This window comes from Lissotriton helveticus, chromosome 11, assembly GCF_964261635.1.
Source record: "Lissotriton helveticus chromosome 11, aLisHel1.1, whole genome shotgun sequence".
Lineage (NCBI taxonomy): Eukaryota > Metazoa > Chordata > Amphibia > Caudata > Salamandridae > Lissotriton > Lissotriton helveticus.
In genome coordinates, this window is record NC_136072.1 from 799,906,329 (window position 1) to 799,931,663 (window position 25,335).

The 25,335-nt window shown below is 40.5% G+C and overlaps 1 protein-coding gene across 3 annotated transcripts in view; it reads right to left on the reverse strand.

Moving 5' to 3' along the window:
* Positions 1-11,366, reverse strand: part of LOC144791964 (protein transport protein Sec24C-like) — a 336,072-nt gene extending 324,706 nt beyond the window's left edge. For 2 of the 3 annotated variants that reach the window (XM_078666821.1, XM_078666819.1), the window contains exons 1-2: positions 10,133-11,366; positions 4,537-4,716 (exon numbers count right to left, since the gene is read on the reverse strand). In XM_078666821.1, coding sequence (XP_078522947.1) covers positions 4,537-4,599 — 63 coding nt within the window. In that variant the 5' untranslated portion in view covers positions 4,600-4,716; positions 10,133-11,366. Of the gene's footprint in view, positions 1-4,536; positions 5,219-10,132 lie in introns of those variants that run through there. The other variant, XM_078666820.1, reaches the window with a different exon arrangement.
* Between the last annotated feature and the right edge of the window lie 13,969 nt (positions 11,367-25,335).

Sequence of the window (25,335 nt, forward strand, 5' to 3'; positions counted from 1 at the left end):
CTCTGCGACACAGTTTTAATGTTTTCTCTCTCTCTCTCACTCTCACTGAAGTTGTCCATCCCAGTGGCTGCAGTGTTTGGCCGCAAGGTTTATACAACGGTAAGCACAGAGGCCTAGATCTACAAATCCTTCATAGGAATGCATTAGAAATAAGTCGCCATAACAGGCGTCAGTAACGTAAAAGGCACTTCCATATAGACACCACTTGAACGCGGCACTATAACAGAACAGGAATATACGAGTCACACTGCACACGTAAAACTGTAGAGTTACCACAACTTGTAATGTTTCAGCTCATTTACTCACATCTACATAATTCTAAACTCTAATTTTCTTTTTTCTTTTGCAGATTACCAATCGGACACCTTTTGGAATCCATTTCACAATTTCTTTATAACATTGTTTAAGTTATTTTGCCAGTTCTAATATAGTTATAATTGAGTTTCGTTTATATTTATTGTTTAATAAAAGTTTATTAAAAAAACTACATACTTCTTTTATTTTGTGGGGGAGGGGTATGACGGTCCACAATAAAAATAATGTTGAAATACTATAGTAAGATATTCAAAACTAGGATTGAAAACTACTGAGTTCTAACTAACTGATATAATAAATACCACGATGAGAAACTACTAAAATGGGGGTGGACTGAGTACGTAATCAATGTTTGGCGCCTCGGCACTACCTTTCAAATAAATATATAAAAAATATGACTAATAATACTCTACAAAAGTACAGCACCGGATGAATCACACGAACCGGGAAAAGAAAGTGAAAGATTTACTAACTGATATAAAGAAAGGTTTGCTTGTTGAACTTGGACAAAAAAACGTGAACTTCGAAACGACGCTGAGCATGCGAAGAGAGTACAACTGCAACACAAAAAAAAGGAAAGCTTTACATACATAAGGCGATACATTATTGCCGCTTTTATCGACAGGAAACTGCCGATAAAGGGGCGATAATGTGCTTCATAATAGGCCCTTGTAAGTTCCCATAGCAGCTCAGGTTCTGATCCTAACCTAGGCTGCTATGGTTATTGACAAGTACATATTATCAAGCCCATTATCTCCGCTTTATCTGCAGTTTCCTGCCAATAAAAGCGACGATAATGTATCTCCTTTTGTTGATAATATGGTCCATTGCTCTTTTTTTCGACCAGTAAACTTAGGTGCATATTATCAAGGACAAGTGTTAAAATTATCGCTGTTTTATTGGCAAGAAACTGCCGATAAAACGGCGATAATGAGCTTGATAATACAGCCTTGTTATAACCCCATGTTAGCACCAGAACATAGGCTTCTATGGGAATTAACAAGGACGTATTAGCAAGCCCACCCTCCCAACATTAATAAAAAACTCCAGACAATGCAGATACCTGGAGCTGGAAGGTCATTTTACATATCACTGCCCCAGAAAGGTGGCGTTCCCCGCGACGTGTACGGGGACAGAGAGAGAGAGCTCAAAACATATATATTTTTTAAAAAGACCCGAGGGGTGCCGCTCCCCGAAACTGCGGGGAGTAGGACCGTAACCCCCGCCCTCCGCATACTTCAAAATAAAACCAGAGGAGTGCTGTTCCCCAGTGCTCCGGGCACCTTACAAGCCCCCATTATGCAGAAAAATTGCCCCTTAATTTACCCCCCCCCCCCCGGCACCTAATAAATAAAACGGACTTCTACTTTTTTTCACCTTTTCCACTGCGTACAAGTACTGCATGAGTACCCTGCCATTTTTTATTTTTTTTAAAATAAAAATTGACCCTAAAGATCCATGTACCACCCCCTGACCAAGACTATATGCTCAGAATGTTTCTACCCTGCCCCCTTTCCTTATTTCTCAACTTTGTTTTACTGTTTTCTTGTGACTCTGCTCTCCCGACAAACAACATGGCTGCCAACGCTTCCTGGTTTGGAGTATTGACAGCCAATCAGCATGCAGATCCTGCTCGTAATTGTAGGTATTTACATAAGCGTACGCTGCAATTTTTCTTTAAAAAAAATAAAATAAAAAATAGAGCCTAAACATCCATGTACGACCCCCTGAGCAAGCCTAGAGGGTCAGAATATCTCTACCCTACCACCTTCCCTTATCTTTGTTTTACTGTTTTCTTGTGACTCGGTTCTAGCGAGGCACAAGATGGCCGCCAACACTTCCTGGTTTCGAGTGTTGACAGACAGTTCACAGCCAATCACCATGCAGCTCGCGCCCGTAATTGAACAGATTTCAGTACGCGTACTGAACTCCGACTCTAGACATCGCTATGATTTTACTTGCAATTTTCTCAGAAACTACTGAACGGATTTACACCATTTAACAAAATGCACAATCTGCGAACCGAACTCTACCTCTCCGCCAAATTTCGTGTAATTCCGTTCAGCCGTTCGGGCTGTAGCCCTGGCTAAAGGTCCCTATGGAAAATTGCATGGGGAAAACACATTTTGGGACCCCCCTTTTTTCTCGCCCCCCACTTGACGAATCACCCCCAAACTTTTCAGGGAAGGAGCGGATCCGAGCAGGCCATTTTCTTGGAGAAATTCACGAAGATTAGTCCACCGACGCCAAAGTTATTCCAAATAGAATGTTGTGGATTTCCTATGGAAACTAGGTCCTAACTATAACTACCTACTGGCGACATATATATATATATATATATATATATATATATATATATATACATATAAATATACATCAACACAAATGTTTCTCCTCCTGGACCTCTTGGGACCCAAGAAGAGTGGCGCGCACGCCGGAGGAGATTGCCGGCAATTAAATGTTCCAAGTATGCACAAAATGCAGCGCGCTCTCAGGACAAACGACACACAGTCCAAGAAACAGTCGATGGAGATTTAATCACAACGCGTTTCGCCACACGGAGTGGCTTGGTCACGTGGGACTAAGGGCCAGATGGACGATCGTTTGTAGCGGTCACAAACAGAAAATCGGGCCGCTTGAGACCACTAAAAAAGGTTGTAAAATATACAAACTATTTTGCGAGTCGGTAACCTATTACTGACTCACAAAATAAGGTTTGCGAGTAGCAATTAGGAAGGGGAGTGCCAAGGGCGGCCCTTCCTAACAGCGAGTCGCAGGGGGATGTACGATTGTTTTGCGACCACAAATGTGGGTCGCAAAACAATCGCAGTTACCACCAATTTCAAATTGATGATAAGCCAGTCGCAAACAGGAAGGGGTTCCCAGGAGACCCCTTCCCCTTTGTATTTAACAGCGAATATATTTTTTAGGAGCAGGCAGTGTTCCCACGGACCAATGCATGCCCTTGAAAAAAATTACAAGAAAACTTTTCATTTTTTTATTTTAAATGAATCCCGTTTTCCTTTAAGAAAAACGGACTGCATTAGGGAATAAAAACGTTGCTTTATTTAAAAAGCAAACACAGACATGGTAGACTGCCATCCCCAGCAGGCCATCATCCCTATGATTGTAGGCTAGGCCCAATGGGTCACAAATTGCGATCTGCCTCCTTAATATTGATGAAGCAGGTCATTTGTGACCCCATTGGAAATTGCTAAATGTGTATGTTACATCTCCTATACTCTTTCTTTATGTCTATTAACCTTTACTCCTTTTATTACATCGTATTATTCCTGGTCAGCTGGAGCATGCACAATGTTTTCTTTCTAATGTATTCCATGTTCTGAAGTGGTGGTTAGGGAACTGGACCTTGGAGTTGCCAGTTGCATCTGGAGCTACCAGGGACTGAATCTATAATGCTGTGCTGAGAATAAACTTCTATCAAATTATTTGAATCCTGGATTAATTTCAACATTTTGGCGACGAGGGAGAAGAACCACTCCAGTCATTTAATCAGCACAGGTACAGAGTGTTTCTTTAACCCACGGCTTTTGAAATATTTAAATTTACTTCATTTTCATCTACACGTGTTTTGAACAACACTAGCGGATGTTTTAACTACTATTGTGCAGTGATAGCACCAGCGGCAGGATAGTCTTTATTCCAAATTATTTAACAATATTATCACCAATGTTTAATTACATCCATGTGTATTAATAGCACCTGCTGCAGTTTTTATGCTTAACGTGATCTGATTGCACCAGCGGGACTTTCACGATTATTGGTGTTTGAAATGCTAAATTTTAAGGCATTGAAAGTGGAGGCTCTCTAGGTGCATTACCTTTGTGTTAATGTTTAAGAAACTGTTCGTGGAGTTTGCGCTGAACTGAATTTCAAAAAGAAGTAAAGAAATGTGTTTGAGCTTCCATTTTCGGTGGCGATATCTTTGATTGTTTTTGACTGACTCTGCAGAATTTTCATAGAAAGTTTTTCTGTTTCGTGGTGCAAATCGAATTAATGTTAATTGCCTCTTTCATAAAGGAAACATTATCGGCATATCCTGCACTGTTTTTTGCGAAATTGTTTTGGATCCTTATTAACCATCAAAACCCACATAACTCAAAAGTAAATAACGACGAAGCTGACCATCAAACCCTATATATCTCAAAAGTAAACAACTGCCATACCGTTTTCTCTTCGTGCATCGGCAGCGTTACTCACACGACATTCCAAGTTATGGAGAAGCATTCTTGTTCTCTCCCCTTCCTTCGTCACGATCAACATGCAGCAAGGCTCAGCGGTATACGTCACGAACGTCAAACCACGTATGCTCAAATACGTGCAACGTCACTGCGGGCCATTTTGGTTACCGTAGTAACCGAATCACAGGTTTGCCAAGTGCTACGATTTTAAAGATAACAAAAACGGCATGTTAACTTCAGCACTGCAGTAATCATTTTTTCTACAGGGGAACCAGGACAATTCTTTTTAAGTTCAAAGATTTAAGATAATTGCATTTTTCAAGGTAATTAGTTTATATATTATGACTAAAAGTGTTTAATTTGTTTATACAATATGTTTAAGAGTGCATTTTCCACTTACATTACGCTGTATTTACTTAAGTATTCTAATTCATTGTGATAATTGGTGACAACATGCAATTTGATCCCCCAGCAAAGTTTTTACAGTCAAAGGGTGATCCGCCCATGCCTTGGGCAAGGTGGACGGAAGAATGTATTACATATATGAAGGCCATAGATGGAGAACGTATGAGGGCTGAAAGAAAAAAAAAACATATTTCTACACTGTCTGGGTTCTGAAGGACAGGTAATCTTTAGAGCATTACCGCAAATCACATCTCAAAGTGATGGTAGTGGAGACAACATTAATGTTTACACTGAAGCGTTATTAAGAATGGAGAACATATTTAAAACTGTAACTAGCATTGCTTTAAACAGATTTAAATTCTATACCAGATCACAAAAAGAGGATGAAACATTTGACGATTTTCTAACAGGGTTGAGAGCATTATCTATACATTGAAAGTTTGGCTTATTTACAGATGAGATAAGAGACCAGATAATTGTACATGTTAAAAACAAAAAGATCCAAGAGAAATTATGGGTAATGGGAGATCCAAGTTTAGCTGAAGCCATTACTGAAGCTAAAGCATTGGAACAATCGGAAAAGTGGATGGAAGTTGTTAAACAGAATGCAAGCAAAAATACTGTAGAGGAAGAAATATGCTATGTTAAACCAAAAAATGAACAACAACATACACGTTTTGCACATAATGTTAAAGTCAATAGCAACAGAATGATACACAATCAATTTCACAAAAGGAATAATACTATGAGCAATTTTAGCGCTTGTTACAGATGTGGTAATAGATCCCACATAGCTTCATTTCCAGGATGCCCTGCAATTAACAAAGAATTCAAACACTGTGGCAGAATTGGACATTTCACTAGTGTATGTAGAGATCATAGACAAAACTTTACACAAACACGTGGAGCAGTGTCCTATATAACAAGCAATGATGATACTAGCTCAAATGTGGTAGAGCGTGAATCCAAGGTAGACAAAGGTTTTGTGGTTTCAATTATTGATGGTGTTCCAGGCCACATTATGAAATCAATCAATAGTGAGTTTTGAATACATGGGGTTAAAATATTGTTGATGGTAGACTCGAGTTCTCCATGGACAATTATTACACGCCAATACTTTCATGAGAAGTTGAGCCAACATATGCAACTTAATATGTTACAACCACCTGATATTATTGCAGAAAGCTTCGATGGTACAAAAATTGATGTTGAAGGTTTCTTTCAGGTAGATTTACATTTCAAGCTTAGAAGTGCATGTATAAAACTGTATATCACAAAAAAGGGGGTTAATGTTTTAGGATGGCGTGATCAGTATAAACTTGGCATAAAACTCAATGCAAGGTCTAGTGAACCTATTTCATTGTGTGATGACATTTTAGTTAATGAAATTTCAGTAGTTAACATTGATAACAAGGCAGATGGAAGAGAAAGAAGTTTACTGAATAATTTTAGCAAAGTTTTTTGTGATAAATTAGGAAAATTAAAGAACTTTTCTCATAAAATCGTTTTGAAAGAAAATGCAATACCAATCAAACAAAAAGTTAGAGGAGTACCAATTAATATAAAACAAGAACTCAAAGAAATGCTAAAAGAATTGTCTGATGAGGGCATTATTGAAACCATTGAATCGTCAGAGTGGTTTTCACCAATTGTTCTTGTCCACAAGCCTGATCAGAAATTGAGGGTATGTGTGGATTTGAGAGCTCTTAATTCTAACATTATTATTGACTGCCATCCATTACCTAATATTAATGAAGTGGTATCGATGTTTAAAGGTGCTCAAATATTTTCCACATTACACCTACGTTCGGAATACCACCAGATAGAACTAATGGAAAAATCAAAAAAGCTCACAGCTTTCATTACACTGTTTGGGTTGTATCAGTATACTAGAATGCCTTTTGGCCTGGCGTCAGCATCGTCAGTGTTCCAGAGAGTTATGTTCCAAATTTTTAGGGATGTTGATGAATACGTTAAATGTTTTCAGGATGACATTTTTAAAAAAAATGAATAAGAGCATCTAAACCATTTAAATGAAGTTTGCAAAAGATTTGAGTACCATGGTCTCACATTGAAAGCACACAAGTGCAAGTTATTTGAACGATCTGTCGAATATTTGAGACAAACCATATCTGGTAATGGAGTAGTTCCAAAGAAAACAAATGTGGATGCTATAGTTCAAGCTCTATCGCCAACAAATAAAGACCAGCTTTTATCCTTTACAGGAATGTGTGAGTACTTTAGCAAATTTGAGGAGGGTTTGCAACTAAAATGGAGCCTTAGAGAGTCTTAAGACAGAATGTAAAGTATGAGTGGTCAAAGGAGCAACAGGAAGCTTTTGAGTGTATAAAAAGAGATATTGTTAATGCACCCACATTAAAACCTTTTCGGATGAAAAAAGAATGTATAATGTTGATGCTAGTCTTTATGGCTTAGGAGGAGTACTAGGACAAAAAGAAGGGAAAGAAGAGTGGAATGTTGCTTTTGCCTCACACACGTTAAATGATTGTGAGCGAAAATATGCAGCAATACAAAGAGAACTTCTTGCATGTGTGTGGGCGGTTGAACATTTCAGATTATATGTCTGGGGTAGTAAGTTTACATTCAGGACTGACCACAAACCATTAGTTAACATATTGTCCACAGGTGGTGGCTGGCACTCCACAGCTAGGATTGCAAGGTTGACATCTAGACTACAAGAATATAATTTTAGTACAGAGTATGTGCCAGGAAAAAAAAAGTTACCGCTGACTTCTTTCTCGGTTACCGTGTGAGCAAGACAAGGTTGATTTTGTCAAAGAATGTGATTTTGTTGTCACAATAGTGATTTTGTTGGTGAACAATTCCAGGAATTACAGAAGAGAAGTAGAACAGTTGTGTATAATTGGATGATAGGTGGGATGAACTAACAAGAAATGTAATGTATGGGTGGCCTAGAAAGAATTTGATTAGGGAAGAATTATTACCGTTTTACAAAGTGGCTGAGGAACTAGAATTTGAAGGAACTGTTTTATTTAAATCAGGAAAATGTGTTCCTCCACAAGGCATGCAAGATAGCATCCTCAAATTGGCTCATTAAACACACCTTGGAATATCATCCTTGAAACGCTTAATTAGGAGTTTTTTTGGGTGGCCAGCTATGGATACGTTTATAGACAAGAGTGGTCAGAGAATGTCATGACTGTGTGTCAAGTGAAAAAATGCTGAAGGTGTATGTTCCACCTTTAAAGGTAGTTAAATGGCCAGAAGTACCATGGCAAAAGGTAGCTTTTGACATTCAGGCCCATTCAAGGATTTACCAGACAATTCACGTTTTGCATTAGTCATGATTGACTACCACTCAGAATGGCCTGAGATAAAAATTTGTATCTAAAGCTACCACAAGTGCAGTTATTTAGTTTTTTAAGGACATTTTTGTACGTGAGGGATGTCCTTCCACGCTAGTTACAGATAATGGAGTACAATTAACTTCATTAGAAATGGAGAATTTCCTTAAAGAATATGGTATAACACATAAATGTACATCGTTGTATGAACCACATGAAAATGGTCAAGTGGAACGGTTTAATAGAGTGTTGAAATCTTATGTAGCTGATGCTTTAAAAGCAGGTGGAGATTGGATGAACTCCTTAAGAGAAAAATTATGGGTTTATCACATCACGCCTCATACCACGACAGAACTTAGTCCGTTTAAGTTACTCAAAGGAAGAGATCCTGCATCAAAGGTTTGTCCATGGTGGTTTAAAAATATATGCCAGGAAAAACTAGATTGTAAAGAATGTGTGCATGACACTGCTAAGAGAGTTGAAACTAAACAAAGGAAGACTATGAGATGGTATAATGACAAATGGAAAGTTAGAGTTCACAATTTTGCTGTGGGAGACTCGGTCAGGATTTTAAGACCTGGACTGATGAATAAAGGTTTGAACAAATTTGGAAAACCCATTCAAATAAAAAAAGTATTTAGTAATTCTGTAATTACTCAGGATGGAAAATTATGGAATGTCAAAAGAATAGCCAAATGTAATAATTTTAACAACAGTTCCAGTACAAGCAATCATTTTGACATCAATGTTTCTGATAGGAATTGTGATGATTCAGTTGCTTCAAGAGTCAAACGTTCAGATCGCATAAGATATAGACCAAATAAATGTAATGGCTTTATTTGAGTATCATTATAGTTGTATCATTAATTAATCTTAATAAGGGGGCTATTTTACATCTCCTATACACTTTCTTTATGTCTATTAACCTTTACTCCTTTTATTACATCATATTATTCCTGGTCAGCTGGAGCATGCAAAATGTTTTCTTTCTAATGTATTCCATGTTCTGAAGTGGTGGTTAGGGAACTGGACCTTGGAGTTGCCAGTTGCATCTGGAGCTACCAGGGACTGAATCTATATTGCTGTGCTGAGAATAAACTTCTATCAAATTATTTGAATCCTGGATTAATTTCAACATTTTGGCGACGAGGGAGAAGAACCACTCCAGTCATTTAATCAGCACAGGTACAGAGTGTTTCTTTAACCCACGGATTTTGAAATATTTAAATTTACTTCATTTTCATCTACACGTGTTTTGAACAACACTAGCGGCTGTTTTAACTACTATTGTGCAGTGATAGCACCAGCGGCAGGATAGTCTTTATTCCAAATTATTTAACAATATTATCACCAATGTTTAATTACATCCATGTGTATTAATAGCACCTGCTGCAGTTTTTATGCTTAACGTGATCTGATTGCACCAGCGGGACTTTCACGATTATTGGTGTTTGAAATGCTAAATTTTAAGGCATTGAAAGTGGAGGCTCTCTAGGTGCATTACCTTTGTGTTAATGTTTAAGAAACTGTTCGTGGAGTTTGCGCTGAACTGAATTTCAAAAAGAAGTAAAGAAATGTGTTTGAGCTTCCATTTTCGGTGGCGATATCTTTGATTGTTTTTGACTGACTCTGCAGAATTTTCATAGAAAGTTTTTCTGTTTCGTGGTGCAAATCGAATTAATGTTAATTGCCTCTTTCATAAAGGAAACATTATCGGCATATCCTGCACTGTTTTTTGCGAAATTGTTTTGGATCCTTATTAACCATCAAAACCCACATAACTCAAAAGTAAATAACGACGAAGCTGACCATCAAACCCTATATATCTCAAAAGTAAACAACTGCCATACCGTTTTCTCTTCGTGCATCGGCAGCGTTACTCACACGACATTCCAAGTTATGGAGAAGCATTCTTGTTCTCTCCCCTTCCTTCGTCACGATCAACATGCAGCAAGGCTCAGCGGTATACGTCACGAACGTCAAACCACGTATGCTCAAATACGTGCAACGTCACTGCGGGCCATTTTGGTTACCGTAGTAACCGAATCACAGGTTTGCCAAGTGCTACGATTTTAAAGATAACAAAAACGGCATGTTAACTTCAGCACTGCAGTAATCATTTTTTCTACAGGGGAACCAGGACAATTCTTTTTAAGTTCAAAGATTTAAGATAATTGCATTTTTCAAGGTAATTAGTTTATATATTATGACTAAAAGTGTTTAATTTGTTTATACAATATGTTTAAGAGTGCATTTTCCACTTACATTACGCTGTATTTACTTAAGTATTCTAATTCATTGTGATAATTGGTGACAACATGCAATTTGATCCCCCAGCAAAGTTTTTACAGTCAAAGGGTGATCCGCCCATGCCTTGGGCAAGGTGGACGGAAGAATGTATTACATGTATGAAGGCCATAGATGGAGAACGTATGCGGGCTGAAAGAAAAAAAAAACATATTTCTACACTGTCTGGGTTCTGAAGGACAGGTAATCTTTAGAGCATTACCGCAAATCACATCTCAAAGTGATGGTAGTGGAGACAACATTAATGTTTACGCTGAAGCGTTATTAAGAATGGAGAACATATTTAAAACTGTAACTAGCATTGCCTTAAACAGATTTAAATTCTATACCAGATCACAAAAAGAGGATGAAACATTTGACGATTTTCTAACAGGGTTGAGAGCATTATCTATACATTGAAAGTTTGGCTTATTTACAGATGAGATAAGAGACCAGATAATTGTACATGTTAAAAACAAAAAGATCCAAGAGGAATTACGGGTAATGGGAGATCCAAGTTTAGCTGAAGCCATTACTGAAGCTAAAGCATTGGAACAATCGGAAAAGTGGATGGAAGTTGTTAAACAGAATGCAAGCAAAAATACTGTAGAGGAAGAAATATGCTATGTTAAACCAAAAAATGAACAACAACATACACGTTTTGCACATAATGTTAAAGTCAATAGCAACAGAATGATACACAATCAATTTCACAAAAGGAATAATACTATGAGCAATTTTAGCGCTTGTTACAGATGTGGTAATAGATCCCACATAGCTTCATTTCCAGGATGCCCTGCAATTAACAAAGAATTCAAACACTGTGGCAGAATTGGACATTTCACTAGTGTATGTAGAGATCATAGACAAAACTTTACACAAACACGTGGAGCAGTGTCCTATATAACAAGCAATGATGATACTAGCTCAAATGTGGTAGAGCGTGAATCCAAGGTAGACAAAGGTTTTGTGGTTTTAAATTATTGATGGTGTTCCAGGCCACATTATGAAATCAATCAATAGTGAGTTTTGAATACATGGGGTTAAAATATTGTTGATGGTAGACTCGAGTTCTCCATGGACAATTATTACACGCCAATACTTTCATGAGAAGTTGAGCCAACATATGCAACTTAATATGTTACAACCACCTGATATTATTGCAGAAAGCTTCGATGGTACAAAAATTGATGTTGAAGGTTTCTTTCAGGTAGATTTACATTTCAAGCTTAGAAGTGCATGTATAAAACTGTATATCACAAAAAAGGGGGTTAATGTTTTAGGATGGCGTGATCAGTATAAACTTGGCATAAAACTCAATGCAAGGTCTAGTGAACCTATTTCATTGTGTGATGACATTTTAGTTAATGAAATTTCAGTAGTTAACATTGATAACAAGGCAGATGGAAGAGAAAGAAGTTTACTGAATAATTTTAGCAAAGTTTTTTGTGATAAATTAGGAAAATTAAAGAACTTTTCTCATAAAATCGTTTTGAAAGAAAATGCAATACCAATCAAACAAAAAGTTAGAGGAGTACCAATTAATATAAGACAAGAACTCAAAGAAATGCTAAAAGAATTGTCTGATGAGGGCATTATTGAAACCATTGAATCGTCAGAGTGGTTTTCACCAATTGTTCTTGTCCACAAGCCTGATCAGAAATTGAGGGTATGTGTGGATTTGAGAGCTCTTAATTCTAACATTATTATTGACTGCCATCCATTACCTAATATTAATGAAGTGGTATCGATGTTTAAAGGTGCTCAAATATTTTCCACATTACACCTAAGTTCAGAATACCACCAGATAGAACTAATGGAAAAATCAAAAAAGCTCACAGCTTTCATTACACTGTTTGGGTTGTATCAGTATACTAGAATGCCTTTTGGCCTGGCGTCAGCATCGTCAGTGTTCCAGAGAGTTATGTTCCAAATTTTTAGGGATGTTGATGAATACGTTAAATGTTTTCAGGATGACATTTTTAAAAAAAATGAATATGAGCATCTAAACCATTTAAATGAAGTTTGCAAAAGATTTGAGTACCATGGTCTCACATTGAAAGCACACAAGTGCAAGTTATTTGAACGATCTGTCGAATATTTGAGACAAACCATATCTGGTAATGGAGTAGTTCCAAAGAAAACAAATGTGGATGCTATAGTTCAAGCTCTATCGCCAACAAATAAAGACCAGCTTTTATCCTTTACAGGAATGTGTGAGTACTTTAGCAAATTTGAGGAGGGTTTGCAACTAAAATGGAGCCTTAGAGAGTCTTAAGACAGAATGAAAAGTATGAGTGGTCAAAGGAGCAACAGGAAGCTTTTGAGTGTATAAAAAGAGATATTGTTAATGCACCCACATTAAAACCTTTTCGGATGGAAAAAGAATGTATAATGTTGATGCTAGTCTTTATGGCTTAGGAGGAGTACTAGGACAAAAAGAAGGGAAAGAAGAGTGGAATGTTGCTTTTGCCTCACACACGTTAAATGATTGTGAGCGAAAATATGCAGCAATACAAAGAGAACTTCTTGCATGTGTGTGGGCGGTTGAACATTTCAGATTATATGTCTGGGGTATTAAGTTTACATTCAGGACTGACCACAAACCATTAGTTAACATATTGTCCACAGGTGGTGGCTGGCACTCCACAGCTAGGATTGCAAGGTTGACATCTAGACTACAAGAATATAATTTTAGTACAGAGTATGTGCCAGGAAAAAAAAAGTTACCGCTGACTTCTTTCTCGGTTACCGTGTGAGCAAGACAAGGTTGATTTTGTCAAAGAATGTGATTTTGTTGTCACAATAGTGATTTTGTTGGTGAACAATTCCAGGAATTACAGAAGAGAAGTAGAACAGTTGTGTATAATTGGATGATAGGTGGGATGAACTAACAAGAAATGTAATGTATGGGTGGCCTAGAAAGAATTTGATTAGGGAAGAATTATTACCGTTTTACAAAGTGGCTGAGGAACTAGAATTTGAAGGAACTGTTTTATTTAAATCAGGAAAATGTGTTCCTCCACAAGGCATGCAAGATAGCATCCTCAAATTGGCTCATTAAACACACCTTGGAATATCATCCTTGAAACGCTTAATTAGGAGTTTTTTTGGGTGGCCAGCTATGGATACGTTTATAGACAAGAGTGGTCAGAGAATGTCATGACTGTGTGTCAAGTGAAAAAATGCTGAAGGTTTATGTTCCACCTTTAAAGGTAGTTAAATGGCCAGAAGTACCATGGCAAAAGGTAGCTTTTGACATTCAGGTCCATTCAAGGATTTACCAGACAATTCACGTTTTGCATTAGTCATGATTGACTACCACTCAGAATGGCCTGAGATAAAATTTGTATCTAAAGCTACCACAAGTGCAGTTATTTAGTTTTTTAAGGACATTTTTGTACGTGAGGGATGTCCTTCCACGCTAGTTACAGATAATGGAGTACAATTAACTTCATTAGAAATGGAGAATTTCCTTAAAGAATATGGTATAACACATAAATGTACATCGTTGTATGAACCACATGAAAATGGTCAAGTGGAACGGTTTAATAGAGTGTTGAAATCTTATGTAGCTGATGATTTAAAAGCAGGTGGACATTGGATGAACTCCTTAAGAGAAAAATTATGGGTTTATCACATCACGCCTCATACCACGACAGAACTTAGTCCGTTTAAGTTACTCAAAGGAAGAGATCCTGCATCAAAGGTTTGTCCATGGTGGTTTAAAAATATATGCCAGGAAAAACTAGATTGTAAAGAATGTGTGCATGACACTGCTAAGAGAGTTGAAACTAAACAAAGGAAGACTATGAGATGGTATAATGACAAATGGAAAGTTAGAGTTCACAATTTTGCTGTGGGAGACTCGGTCAGGATTTTAAGACCTGGACTGATGAATAAAGGTTTGAACAAATTTGGAAAACCCATTCAAATAAAAAAAGTATTTAGTAATTCTGTAATTACTCAGGATGGAAAATTATGGAATGTCAAAAGAATAGCCAAATGTAATAATTTTAACAACAGTTCCAGTATAAGCAATCATTTTGACATCAATGTTTCTGATAGGAATTGTGATGATTCAGTTGCTTCAAGAGTCAAACGTTCAGATCGCATAAGATATAGACCAAATAAATGTAATGGCTTTATTTGAGTATCATTATAGTTGTATCATTAATTAATCTTAATAAGGGGGCTATGTTACATCTCCTATACACTTTCTTTATGTCTATTAACCTTTACTCCTTTTATTACATCATATTATTCCTGGTCAGCTGGAGCATGCAAAATGTTTTCTTTCTAATGTATTCCATGTTCTGAAGTGGTGGTTAGGGAACTGAATCTTGGAGTTGCCAGTTGCATCTGGAGCTACCAGGGACTGAATCTATAATGCTGTGCTGAGAATAAACTTCTATCAAATTACTTGAGTCCTGGATTAATTTCAACAGTGTCTGAGACACATTAGTGCATTCCGTTTTGTGAGTCACAAAAAATCACAATTTGCGACCCGCAAAATGGAATGGTCGTACTTCTGGCCCTAAGTTCCCTGTCCTGAACACGTTTAAAAAATAAAATATAAGTGTGGCAGGGCAGGGATAGCCTGGCCCCTATGCCCCATGGGGTGGGGACTAAAGGGCTCCCCTGGGGCCAAAAAGGAAAAATAAAATCAGCAAAAAATGCTGCGATCCCGAGGGACCCCCTTGGATTGGGGGGAAAAACAAACTGGTCACTGGGTCACATTTACATAGTTCATAAAGGGGAGCGGGGCTGTGGGCCCCCTCCCTGAGCCTCCGTAGGCCCTGGGGAGCCCACCTCTGGGGCCGAAATTTGTTTATATGGGAAAGGTGGGCTGTTTGGTTCCGTTCTCCAAGCCTCCACAGGTATCAGGGAGCCCATCCCTGGGGTTGATATTTGTTTACGTGGGGATAGTGCCCACGTGCCCCCATCCCAAGCCTTCAGATACCCTCAGGAGCTCACACCCTGGTAATATGTATTTACATGCAAAGGGGGGGCTGTGCGACCCCGTCTCCCCGAGCCTCCAGAGGCAATGGAGAGCCCAGCCCTGAGGCCAAAATTGAAGAAAATAAGGAGGGTGACCTGTGACCATTAAAGACCCCGTGGAGCCTACCTCCTAGGGCCAATTACTTTGAGGGAGGGGGTCACACAGCCCCCAGCCTGAGCCATTAATGATCCCCGGGGACCACATCCGCCAAGTCTGGCTCGCAAGCTATGTCCAGGAGAGCCCACTCCTGGGATATAGCGGTTTCCCTGCCTGCACTGGCAGGGAAACCTGTGTTTGCTCTTGCTTGATGGAAGTATTTTCAATACTCTCGCCGCTGCCCCTAATGACCATATGGTGGGTGCCCTAGGAGCGCACCAGGGCACCCACCTTAAAAAAAAAAAATCAGGCCCAAAGGACAGGGTCCCATGGGCTGATAGTGGCTCATAGAGGGGGGGAGGCATGGCCCCCTCTCCCCCATTTTAAGTAATCTCAGCACCGTGGGTGATATTTTTTAATACTTTGAAGTGTATTTCACATGAGAGTTCAGCTGTCTGCAAAAGTGTATTGGTTAAACTTGTCCAGCCGGACAGAGGTTCAATATTTAATTTATCAACAATTCTTTAAGATATGCACAAACAAAGATACTGAGAGTGGGACACAAGCCTGCATCCTACTACAGAAACATAGAAACATACAGTTTGGGGAACATTTAAGGGAGGCTCAGGCAACGCTCACGGTTTGCTTTCAAGAAAAAATTCATCAATTAGGTAAACAAATCGCAAGGAACGCCTCTACATAGTAAATGGTAACATCACATTTATGTATAAGACATTTTAGGGTGTCGACGGCGTTTCAATCCAAGTGAGCAATGAGTGGATCATCTTCAGGACATCAAATAAGCATGCCTGTTTATAAGTGCCTTAGATTACTATATTATTGATTCACATTAGTTGGGGAAAAAAGGGGGGAGGAAACATAAAAAGGAAAGAATTAGGAAGATGTATGTTAAGTTCACGCAACCTCATATAGTTGGCGAGCAAGTCAGAATACAGTTGCACCATAAGAGAATTTGCAAAACGCATTTATATGACATAGTAAGATTCATTTGGCACAGAGGAAATAAAATGGCGCAGTGACATGGTGTCCAGCATAAGAATTATGACGCAGTGACTCGGTGAAGAGAATACTTAGGAAACGACGCAGTGACTTTGTGGGAAATAAAATGTTGGGATAACCGTGCGTGGTGACAAGGAGATTTAGGTAAACAGAGTTAGCAGGGTGCCGATCACATAAATTTGTCTACAATTGCATGTAGGAATAACCGTGCGTGGTGACAAGGGAGTTGGGTAACTAGAGCTAGCACAGTATCGGTCACATGCATACTGGGGGAATAGTAATCATTACATGTGGATTGGATTGTATAGGGTAAGCGGAAGTCCTTACTTGACGGCGCAAGTACAGGTGGCCGAGTGGGGGGAATACACACTATGGGAAGTGCGGAGAATGGTCCTAGAGGGAGAGCCCAGTTATGGGGGGAGGGTGTTCAAGGGAATCCTGGAACTAGAGTTGCGAAGGGAGGGGTATAGGTGTTTACCAGCTGTTGCAGCGGTAGTTAGTGCCACAGTCGGTCGGACAATTGCTTAGATAACCTCAGTGGGGTGTGGAAGCCAGTTGTGTGTGCTCCAAGCGCCATAGCCCGAAAAATAATGTGAGGACCAAGGCGCGAAGGGGAGAGCAAAGGCGTTCTGAGAGCCCAAGTGTGGAGCAGCTAACGGTCACTCACCTACGTGTCTTAGGTCATATGGGGCGTATAGAAGGAGTCTCAGGGATGGAGCGTGTGCTCAAACAGCGTGATAGCCTGAAAGGAAATTGCGGAGGCTAAAAATAGGGGACGGGGGAAAAAATGCAATGCGCTGGGGTCGAGGCATGGTAGCGTGCTTACCTATGGCCGAAGTATGCGGCGTGCTGCACAGGGGGTCAGCTTCCGTGGATGCGGAGAAGGAAATGAGACTGGCTCAGTCTCAAGTAGGGCGATAAGTGCATTGATTGGCCGGAGGAATCATGTGATCGGATGAGAGTGCAGGAAAGGGATGAAGGCCTAAGGGATCATAATGGGTGCCATATTGGAATGGAGTGAAACTCACAGTTAGTTGTGTGAAGGCCAAGTTCAGCCTAGAAAATAATATCTTCATCTTTGGGCAACTTTATCGGCAACGAGGGTCCGCAATGGGCATGTGCTCCGCCCCCAGTTATGCAAATATTTTCGTAGGCTGGTGGGAGAAGCACGTGGCCTGGAGAGAGATACCCGAATAATGGCTGGACACAGTTACACTTTGGGCCCGCTGCATAGATGATTTATTCATCATGTGGAAGGGAACGTGTTCCTCGGCCAAGGAATATATAACTTTTCTTAATTCCAATGATCTTAACTAAGTGTTTAATGGACACATCAGTGATACCCAGGTTTTCTTACCTTGATTTAGAGGATAGATAGTGCTACCAATGTAGCGCAGGCCGCAAGTACATTCAATCATGCGGCCTGTGCTACATTGGTAGCACTATCTGTCCTCTTCGGGAGAAAATCTTGGAACATTTGAGAGCAATCCACAAAAAGGATATGAACTATGCCATATCTAAACATCTTCATACCCAACACAAAACCAATTGGGAAAACATCAAGTACTTTGGTTTTGCAGCAATCCCTTACCATGAAAGAGGCGGCAATCGGACATTAAAGTTGAGGAGATTAGAGTCACGCTTAATAATCAAGTTCAAAACAAAGGCTCCTTTTGGGCTTAATGGAGACGAGGAATTACATGTACATTTATAAATGAATGCAAATATTCTGTCACCTTAACCCTTGGGCACTAGTCCCGTGATTCATATGTGCAAGTGTACCTGCGTATTCGAAGGTGTTCTGAAATTCTGTACAAACCGAGAGGGAACTGAACTTAAATGACACAATGATTTGCTAATATAAGTGTGAACATATAATGCCAATTGGTACATGTAAATGAGACGATCACAGTGCAAAAAAACATGATTGGGCCTCTAGTTAACTACAAATCCCAGAATGCATCGAACTGGGTATAGAATGTCACACTATAAGGGGTGAAATAGAAAAGGGACTCCTCACCAACCGTGACAAAGGCCATCTCTTGGCTGAAACGTTGGTGATGTTCATGATGCTTTAATAAAAGCGATCAAAAACTATGACTTCTGGAGTGCTAAGAAATCCTTGTTCTAAGACATATTTGCGAGGTATGGTCTAACCTCAACTTAAGCACCAGTGGAACTAAGCGCACACCGATTGTGGACCATTTGTTTTGCTATATATATATATATATATATATATATATATATATATATATATATATATATATATATATGCACCACACGATTTCTGCACCTGCTAGAAACCAGAGGGACACGGCAGGAATACCACGAACAGGTTGTTTATTGAGAGCAGGGTTGGCCTGACGCGTTTGGCGAACTGCCTTAATCATATGCCATAATCACCAGTGTTCTGCATCGGTCCGCCTTTAAACTTGATAATCTCACTCCCGATTGGTGGGAGCCTAGCTGTGCCCAATTCGGTGAAACGTCATAGCAGCCCACATTGGCGGACTGCAAATCCCAGAAAGCACCATCTTGGCTGTCCGGGAGGCGTCTTCACTGGATACATTGAAACTCATGGTGAGTGCTGATACAGTTTAAAAGCGTGAATATGTGCAGTTAAAATTGTTCAGGTGCACACTCAGCCTCAGTGAACGTCTCTCCCCGGCCTGCCATACGCCATACCACAACATGCGGGACCTACGTTGCTGGGGATTCTGCCTAAGTAAGCAAGCAAGTCCCTCCGTGAAGTCACGGACTGCGTTTCCTCGCAGCAGTGCACGTTGTCCTCAGTTGCAGGGGCCAAAGCAGATCCAATGCCTTAGTAGAATGCAAACGGAGCTGGAGGCTTCTGCCCTTGATGCTTCGGCCAACTTTACAGGCGGGTCCCTCAAGCGTGCCCGGGGCCAGCACGCAAAATATGCACCACACGATTCCTGCACCTGCTAGAAACCAGAGGGACACGGCAGGAATACCAGGAAAAGGTTGTTTATTGAGAGCAGGGTTGGCATGCCGCGTTTCGGCGAACTGCCTTAATCATATCCCAGAGAATTCGCTGATACCATATAACACCATTAACAGGGACCGAGACTGCGACAGACCAGGCAATATTAGTTATGGAAAAGGCACTATTGAAAAGTGGGGTCTCCCTCCTGTCTACTTGTGCAATTTGCATATTTATCGCTGGCTGGGAAAACAAATGCCCCCTGCTTTGGGTTCTAATCAATCTATCATCTACTGTGCCTCCTTTATCACTAGGGAGAGATTGAAGGGTAGCTTTTTCATCCAATGGAGGGCAAAAACTGTCAGTGGCTAGAAGGGTGGGAGCAAGTTGGAACCTATGCCAGCATTAGAAGGATATGTACTTGTGGTTCAGTCTTGTCATGTTCTTTCCATATAATCTTTTTTCAAAATGGCATAATTGAAAAGGACAGATTATCTCCTGTCAACTGTACATCTACTGTATGTGGGTGCTACAATTTAATTCCTTTTCTTTCACACAGAGTGGGGCAAATTGTTGCTGATCTGCTCTACTCCAAGTCTGGGTGAGTTGTCTTGGATCAAGCCCATTGGGTGTAGGGAAGATGTACTTCATGAAATATCTCAGAAGAGTAGAGGAAAGGATTGTGATTTATAGTTCACAATCTCATGACAATATCCAAGAAAGGAGACCTTTCAGGATGTGATAGTGAAACACCCTAAGACCGATTCTCACATTTTTCTTTTTTTATTCATGGGGTCAGGATAGGATCCCTTCAACAATTTCACCTGCTCATGAAAGTACGGGAAACAGAAGTTGGCAAGCATACTAATTTGAGAACTATTCTTTAGAAGAAGGGCTACAATAGCAGTTTTTGTGTGTTTCAGTTGGCTGTGCATTGGCACGTGTTGAACTGTGTTTATCTGTATCTGGTGGTGTGTGTGCACTAGCTTATGTTGTACTGTGTGCATGGATGCTTGTACATGTGCTGTCTGCGTAGAAACGTTCTAAATGGAGTCAAGCTATTGTAAAGGTGAACACTTACTGCATTTAGTTGAGCGCCATCCACAACGCCCACCGCAGGACCTACAAAGAAGGAAACGAGAAGACAGATTTGGAGACAAGCTAATAGAAAAAGAGGAAAGACTATTGCAAGAACAGTAAGTAAGGAGAATAGAAAGACTACGAAGACAAGAAAAAGATATAAAAGGACAACTGAAAAATTAAAGGAAGAACGATGCAGGAGCCAGAAGAGCAATACCATGATAGGAGCCAAGAACAACAGGGAGACATCAACAACAGTCGAACTGTGGAAAAGTAAATTTTGCCATGTTCTGTGTCCCTACGCTTCATCCATCATATGTTATGTGTGCATGACCAATATGCATATGTTATTCCCCATGCCTGATTAATGACGCAATTCCAGTTGTGTCCACCTCTAGTATGCTATTTTCCAGTCCTCGTGAATACTACGAATATCAGGCCTATGTAAAGTAATGTTGCCACGTTTCTTAGTGTGCACGTTATTCCATTATAAAATCCCCGTTTCTAGGCCTCAAAAAGGCCCGGACCCTGGATTCAGCTCCTGTCTCCTGAAAGCCTCGCTGAGGAGCGATACAGCCCCCACCTGTATCCTCGACCCTTCACTTATTTCCTGCCTCGCAGTGCCCGGTGCAGCTTGGCTCTGCCTCTGAGTCTGCCAAAAGTATGTTATAGTTCCAGTTATCAGTTCAGTCCTCCTCCTCTGCATTCCTAAGCTACAGATTTCTGCATCAATAGTTTCCGTCATTGTCTAGCCTTCTCGTCTCCATGTTAGAGAAATACTGTATTTAATGGTCATTTAATATTCTTCATCACGCACTACATGTAGAATAATGCATGGTCCAGTCTTAGAATCAAGTTAGCTTCTCCCCTCATGACTTCTAGTTTATATCAACATGTTCCCTAAACATCAGATACCAGATAGGGTTTAGGTACATGTCGCTCCGACCCTTCAGACTCTAGTCTCTGCTCCTAGCACAGAGTTCATAGCCCCCAGCTTCTCCTAGTAACACGTCATTGCCAGTTTTCGCGCACCATTAGGTTAGAGGTCCCGGCTCCTTAGGTAGCCCCCTCCAAAGTTTCCGCCCATTCATGACATATTCTGTTACGTTTGCACCACATGTCTATGTATACGCCCAGTTACACCTACTTTTACTGTTATCTCTCGCGACTGCTACGCGTCACGCCTTCTGCTCCACCCACCGCTACGCCTACTGCAATGTAATGCTATGTGTTTGCGCTATGTATATAAGTCAATGTTTTGTTATTGAATGTTAGCGCGCTCATCCCAGACCCAGCCCCGGCAGCTGCCGGGCCTTATTGTCCTATTCCCATGCAGGTTGTCCTGATCCTGTCCTTATGCTGTAATAAACCTGCAGAAACTCCTACTACCTCGAATCTTGACTCTTATTTTATTGAGCTATCTGTTATGCTATAAGTCTAGTAAAAAATAGGGTATTATTTATTTATTTACCACATAATGGCGCCCGAATAGGGACTTGCCCTTTCCCCACGCGTCGATGAAGCCACGCCGACCCCCTGACCCTCTGCAGTCGTGACGGAACCATACCGTGCACTGGCAGATATTTCTGCTCCAAGTATCCCTCAGGCCCACGGAGGAGACGGAGGAGGCGGTCCAGCATCCAAACGAGACGGTGGAGGAACGCGGCGAGTCCCGACCAGAGCCCAAGCCGAGAGTCCAAGGTCCGAGGTATCCGGAGGCCCACCCGTAACTGAAGTCCGAAGTCCGAAGTCCGTCGTAGTCCAGTCCCGTTCGAGGCTTTCCGTTCCATGCTGCCCGGTGAGTACCATTGCTGGGGTAGTATCTAGACAGGACCAATCTAAATTGACTCCTGGTCCGTGGGTTGGTGGTACCCAAGCCCACAAACGAAGTGTTCACCTAGGTGGATACGGGTCTTGATGCGTTCCTTTGTGGGACCGGTATGTTCCGTACTGTTACAGCAGTGCATCCAGTAACTCTAGTCTGTTCCGTTCTCGAGAATTCTGTTCTGTTTCTGTTTTCAGTATTTTCAGGTAGTATTCTGTTCGAACTGTTATGTTATGATATTGTTTAATGTATTTCCAATGTCGTGGTATGCCTGAATTGTTTTCCCAATTGTTATTGTTTTTCGTGTATTGTATTGTGTTCCGATTCAAGTTTAGAATGCCGCTCTTTTCCAAGTTACGTCAGTTAAAAACTAGAAAGGGTCTGTTAGAGGAAGCAGTTCCTGTCCCGCCTAGGGACAGTCCAGGTCATTTTATGTATCAGAAACATGGCATAAGCGCCATAATGTATCTAGATTTATGGGTAGAGTATACCAAACAGTTAGAAGAAAAGTATAGATGGCCCGTATCGGGTACATGGGATGCCGAATGTATCATGCGAGTAGAAGAAGCATTATGGAAAAAGAAAGCCAGACAGTCACAGAAAGATGTTGAAGAAAGTGGTACTCGCACAGCAGGGTATTCCTTGAAAATGAAGACTTGTAAAGAGTTTTCGTGTGCAGGAGGGTGGAAAACACTGTCTAGCCTTGCAGTGTGTCAATGGACATAGTAGAAGAAGCTCTCCCGCCTAGGGAGAGAACAACCCAACGCACTACTTTCAAAGGACCAAAGGTCTGATTCATTACTTCAACTGTGAGGATATTCGTACTCAAGATGAAAGAATGTTCAAATGTGTGATTTATTCATATCCATATCAGGATTTCAATATAGATGGTACATGTCAATAATCTGTATTCCACACGTATGTTCGGGTGTGTTATCACATCACACAACCCAATGCATTTCGGGCATGGCCCGTCGTCAGGGGAATTACTCTACAAACAAAAACATACAAGAACCAAATGTAATACGCATGTAACAATATCAGCAAAAACCAAACTAGAATCCAATCCCAGTAAACGTGTGTTTGAAAAATGAGAAGTGCTCGACTACGTGAACGTGACAGAGAAGCGAAAGTATGTGACCCTGTAAATGAAATTATAGCCTTAGAACCAAAAGTCACAACCGAACCATAAACCATAGTGAAACGCTATATATAGTGACTACTTCAATCAAACGGGTGCACAAGATAGAATATATCTTCAGTAATCCAGTAACCACCACCAATCATGCAATAAGAAAACGAGTCCCCGATCGTGGGTACTTACTCGTGTGAATGTAACAGCGGGACTCCGAAGAGTTCCACGAGGTGAACGCGCAGTGAGAAAGCAGGAAGTCAGAATATACACGACAGTGAACATAGAGATAGGACTAAACGTAATGAATAGAGTGTGGGCGCCATCTTGAAAGGTGCAAACCAGTAAGGCAAAAGTAAAGTAGACAGATCAGAGATAATTCAACAAAACGGGATGACAAAAAGAATCACAAATAACATAAAAATTCAATGCGATCATTGAGACCCAACGGGGCCATCGTGGAAAGGTACCGGATCCAAAAGTTCTCTCTCTTTAGTAGGTGGTTCTTATTGTTGCATGTGATAGGAACTTGTTCCAATATTTGGAATTTAAGCTGAGCCACTGTATGTCTGTGCTCAAGGAAGTGGGTGGCAACACTAGATTTTTGATTTTCAGTTCGAATGTTGCTCTTATGTTCCAAGATTCTCGTGCGAATCATTCTCTCAGTGTGGCCCACATAGCATTTGCCACATGGGCATTTAAGAACGTAGATCACATTCTTGCTGCTACACGTTGCGTTGACCTTCAACTTGATAGGGAAACCTTTCATCGGGTGGTTCATGGTATTGCCTTGGATGCTGTTATGACAGTTGCTGCAATTGTGGCATGGTTTAAAGCCACTGTATATCACTGCGGATTTGGGACTGCTGGTGTTGTTCAGAATCTCTTTCAGGTTTCTGCCCCTGGTAAAGGCAAAGATGGGGGGTTCTGAAAATAAACCATTAAAATCAGACTCATGTGTCAAGATAGACCAATGTTTACGAATGATCCTTTGAAATTGTGAAGAGGCTTTAGAAAACTTAGAGACTACCACCATACGTTCGGTGGGGGTCTTGCGTTTCGGTTGTAGCAAAGATGCTCTACTGAGTTTCTCACTTCGCTGGATAGCCAAATCCAAGATGGGATTAGGGTATCCCCTTGCGCGTAAACGATCAAGGACAGTTTTGATCTGAGTCTTGCTCTCATCAGGCCTGGAAACGATTCTTTTCACCCTGAGTATCTGAGCATATGGCAAGTTGTTTTTGAGTCCCATCCGGTGGAAGCTATGATAATGTAGGGTAGAGTTTCTGTCTGTGGGCTTGCGGAAGACTGTAGTGGACCAGTCTCCCACCTCTCTTAGTATTTTCACGTCCAAAAAATGGACGCAAGATGTACTATGTTCCCAAGTGAATTGAATACGCTGTGTGACTTGATTCCAAGTGTTGAGAAAAGTAATGAGGGTCTCATTAGAGCCTGCCCAAAGTAAAAAAATGTCGTCGATGTACCGCAGATATAATCGACCATTTTCTTGCCAAAGGTCTTGGGAGAGAATGTGATTCTCTTCGAAGATTCGCATGAAAATATTGGCGTAGCAAGGAGCAGCCGAATTTCCCATGGCCGTACCGTTAAGCTGTAAAAACCATTTGTCAGAGACGGTGAAATAGCTATGATATAGCGTAAACAAAGTCAGTTCCATCAGAAATATTTTCAGATCTTGGTCAAT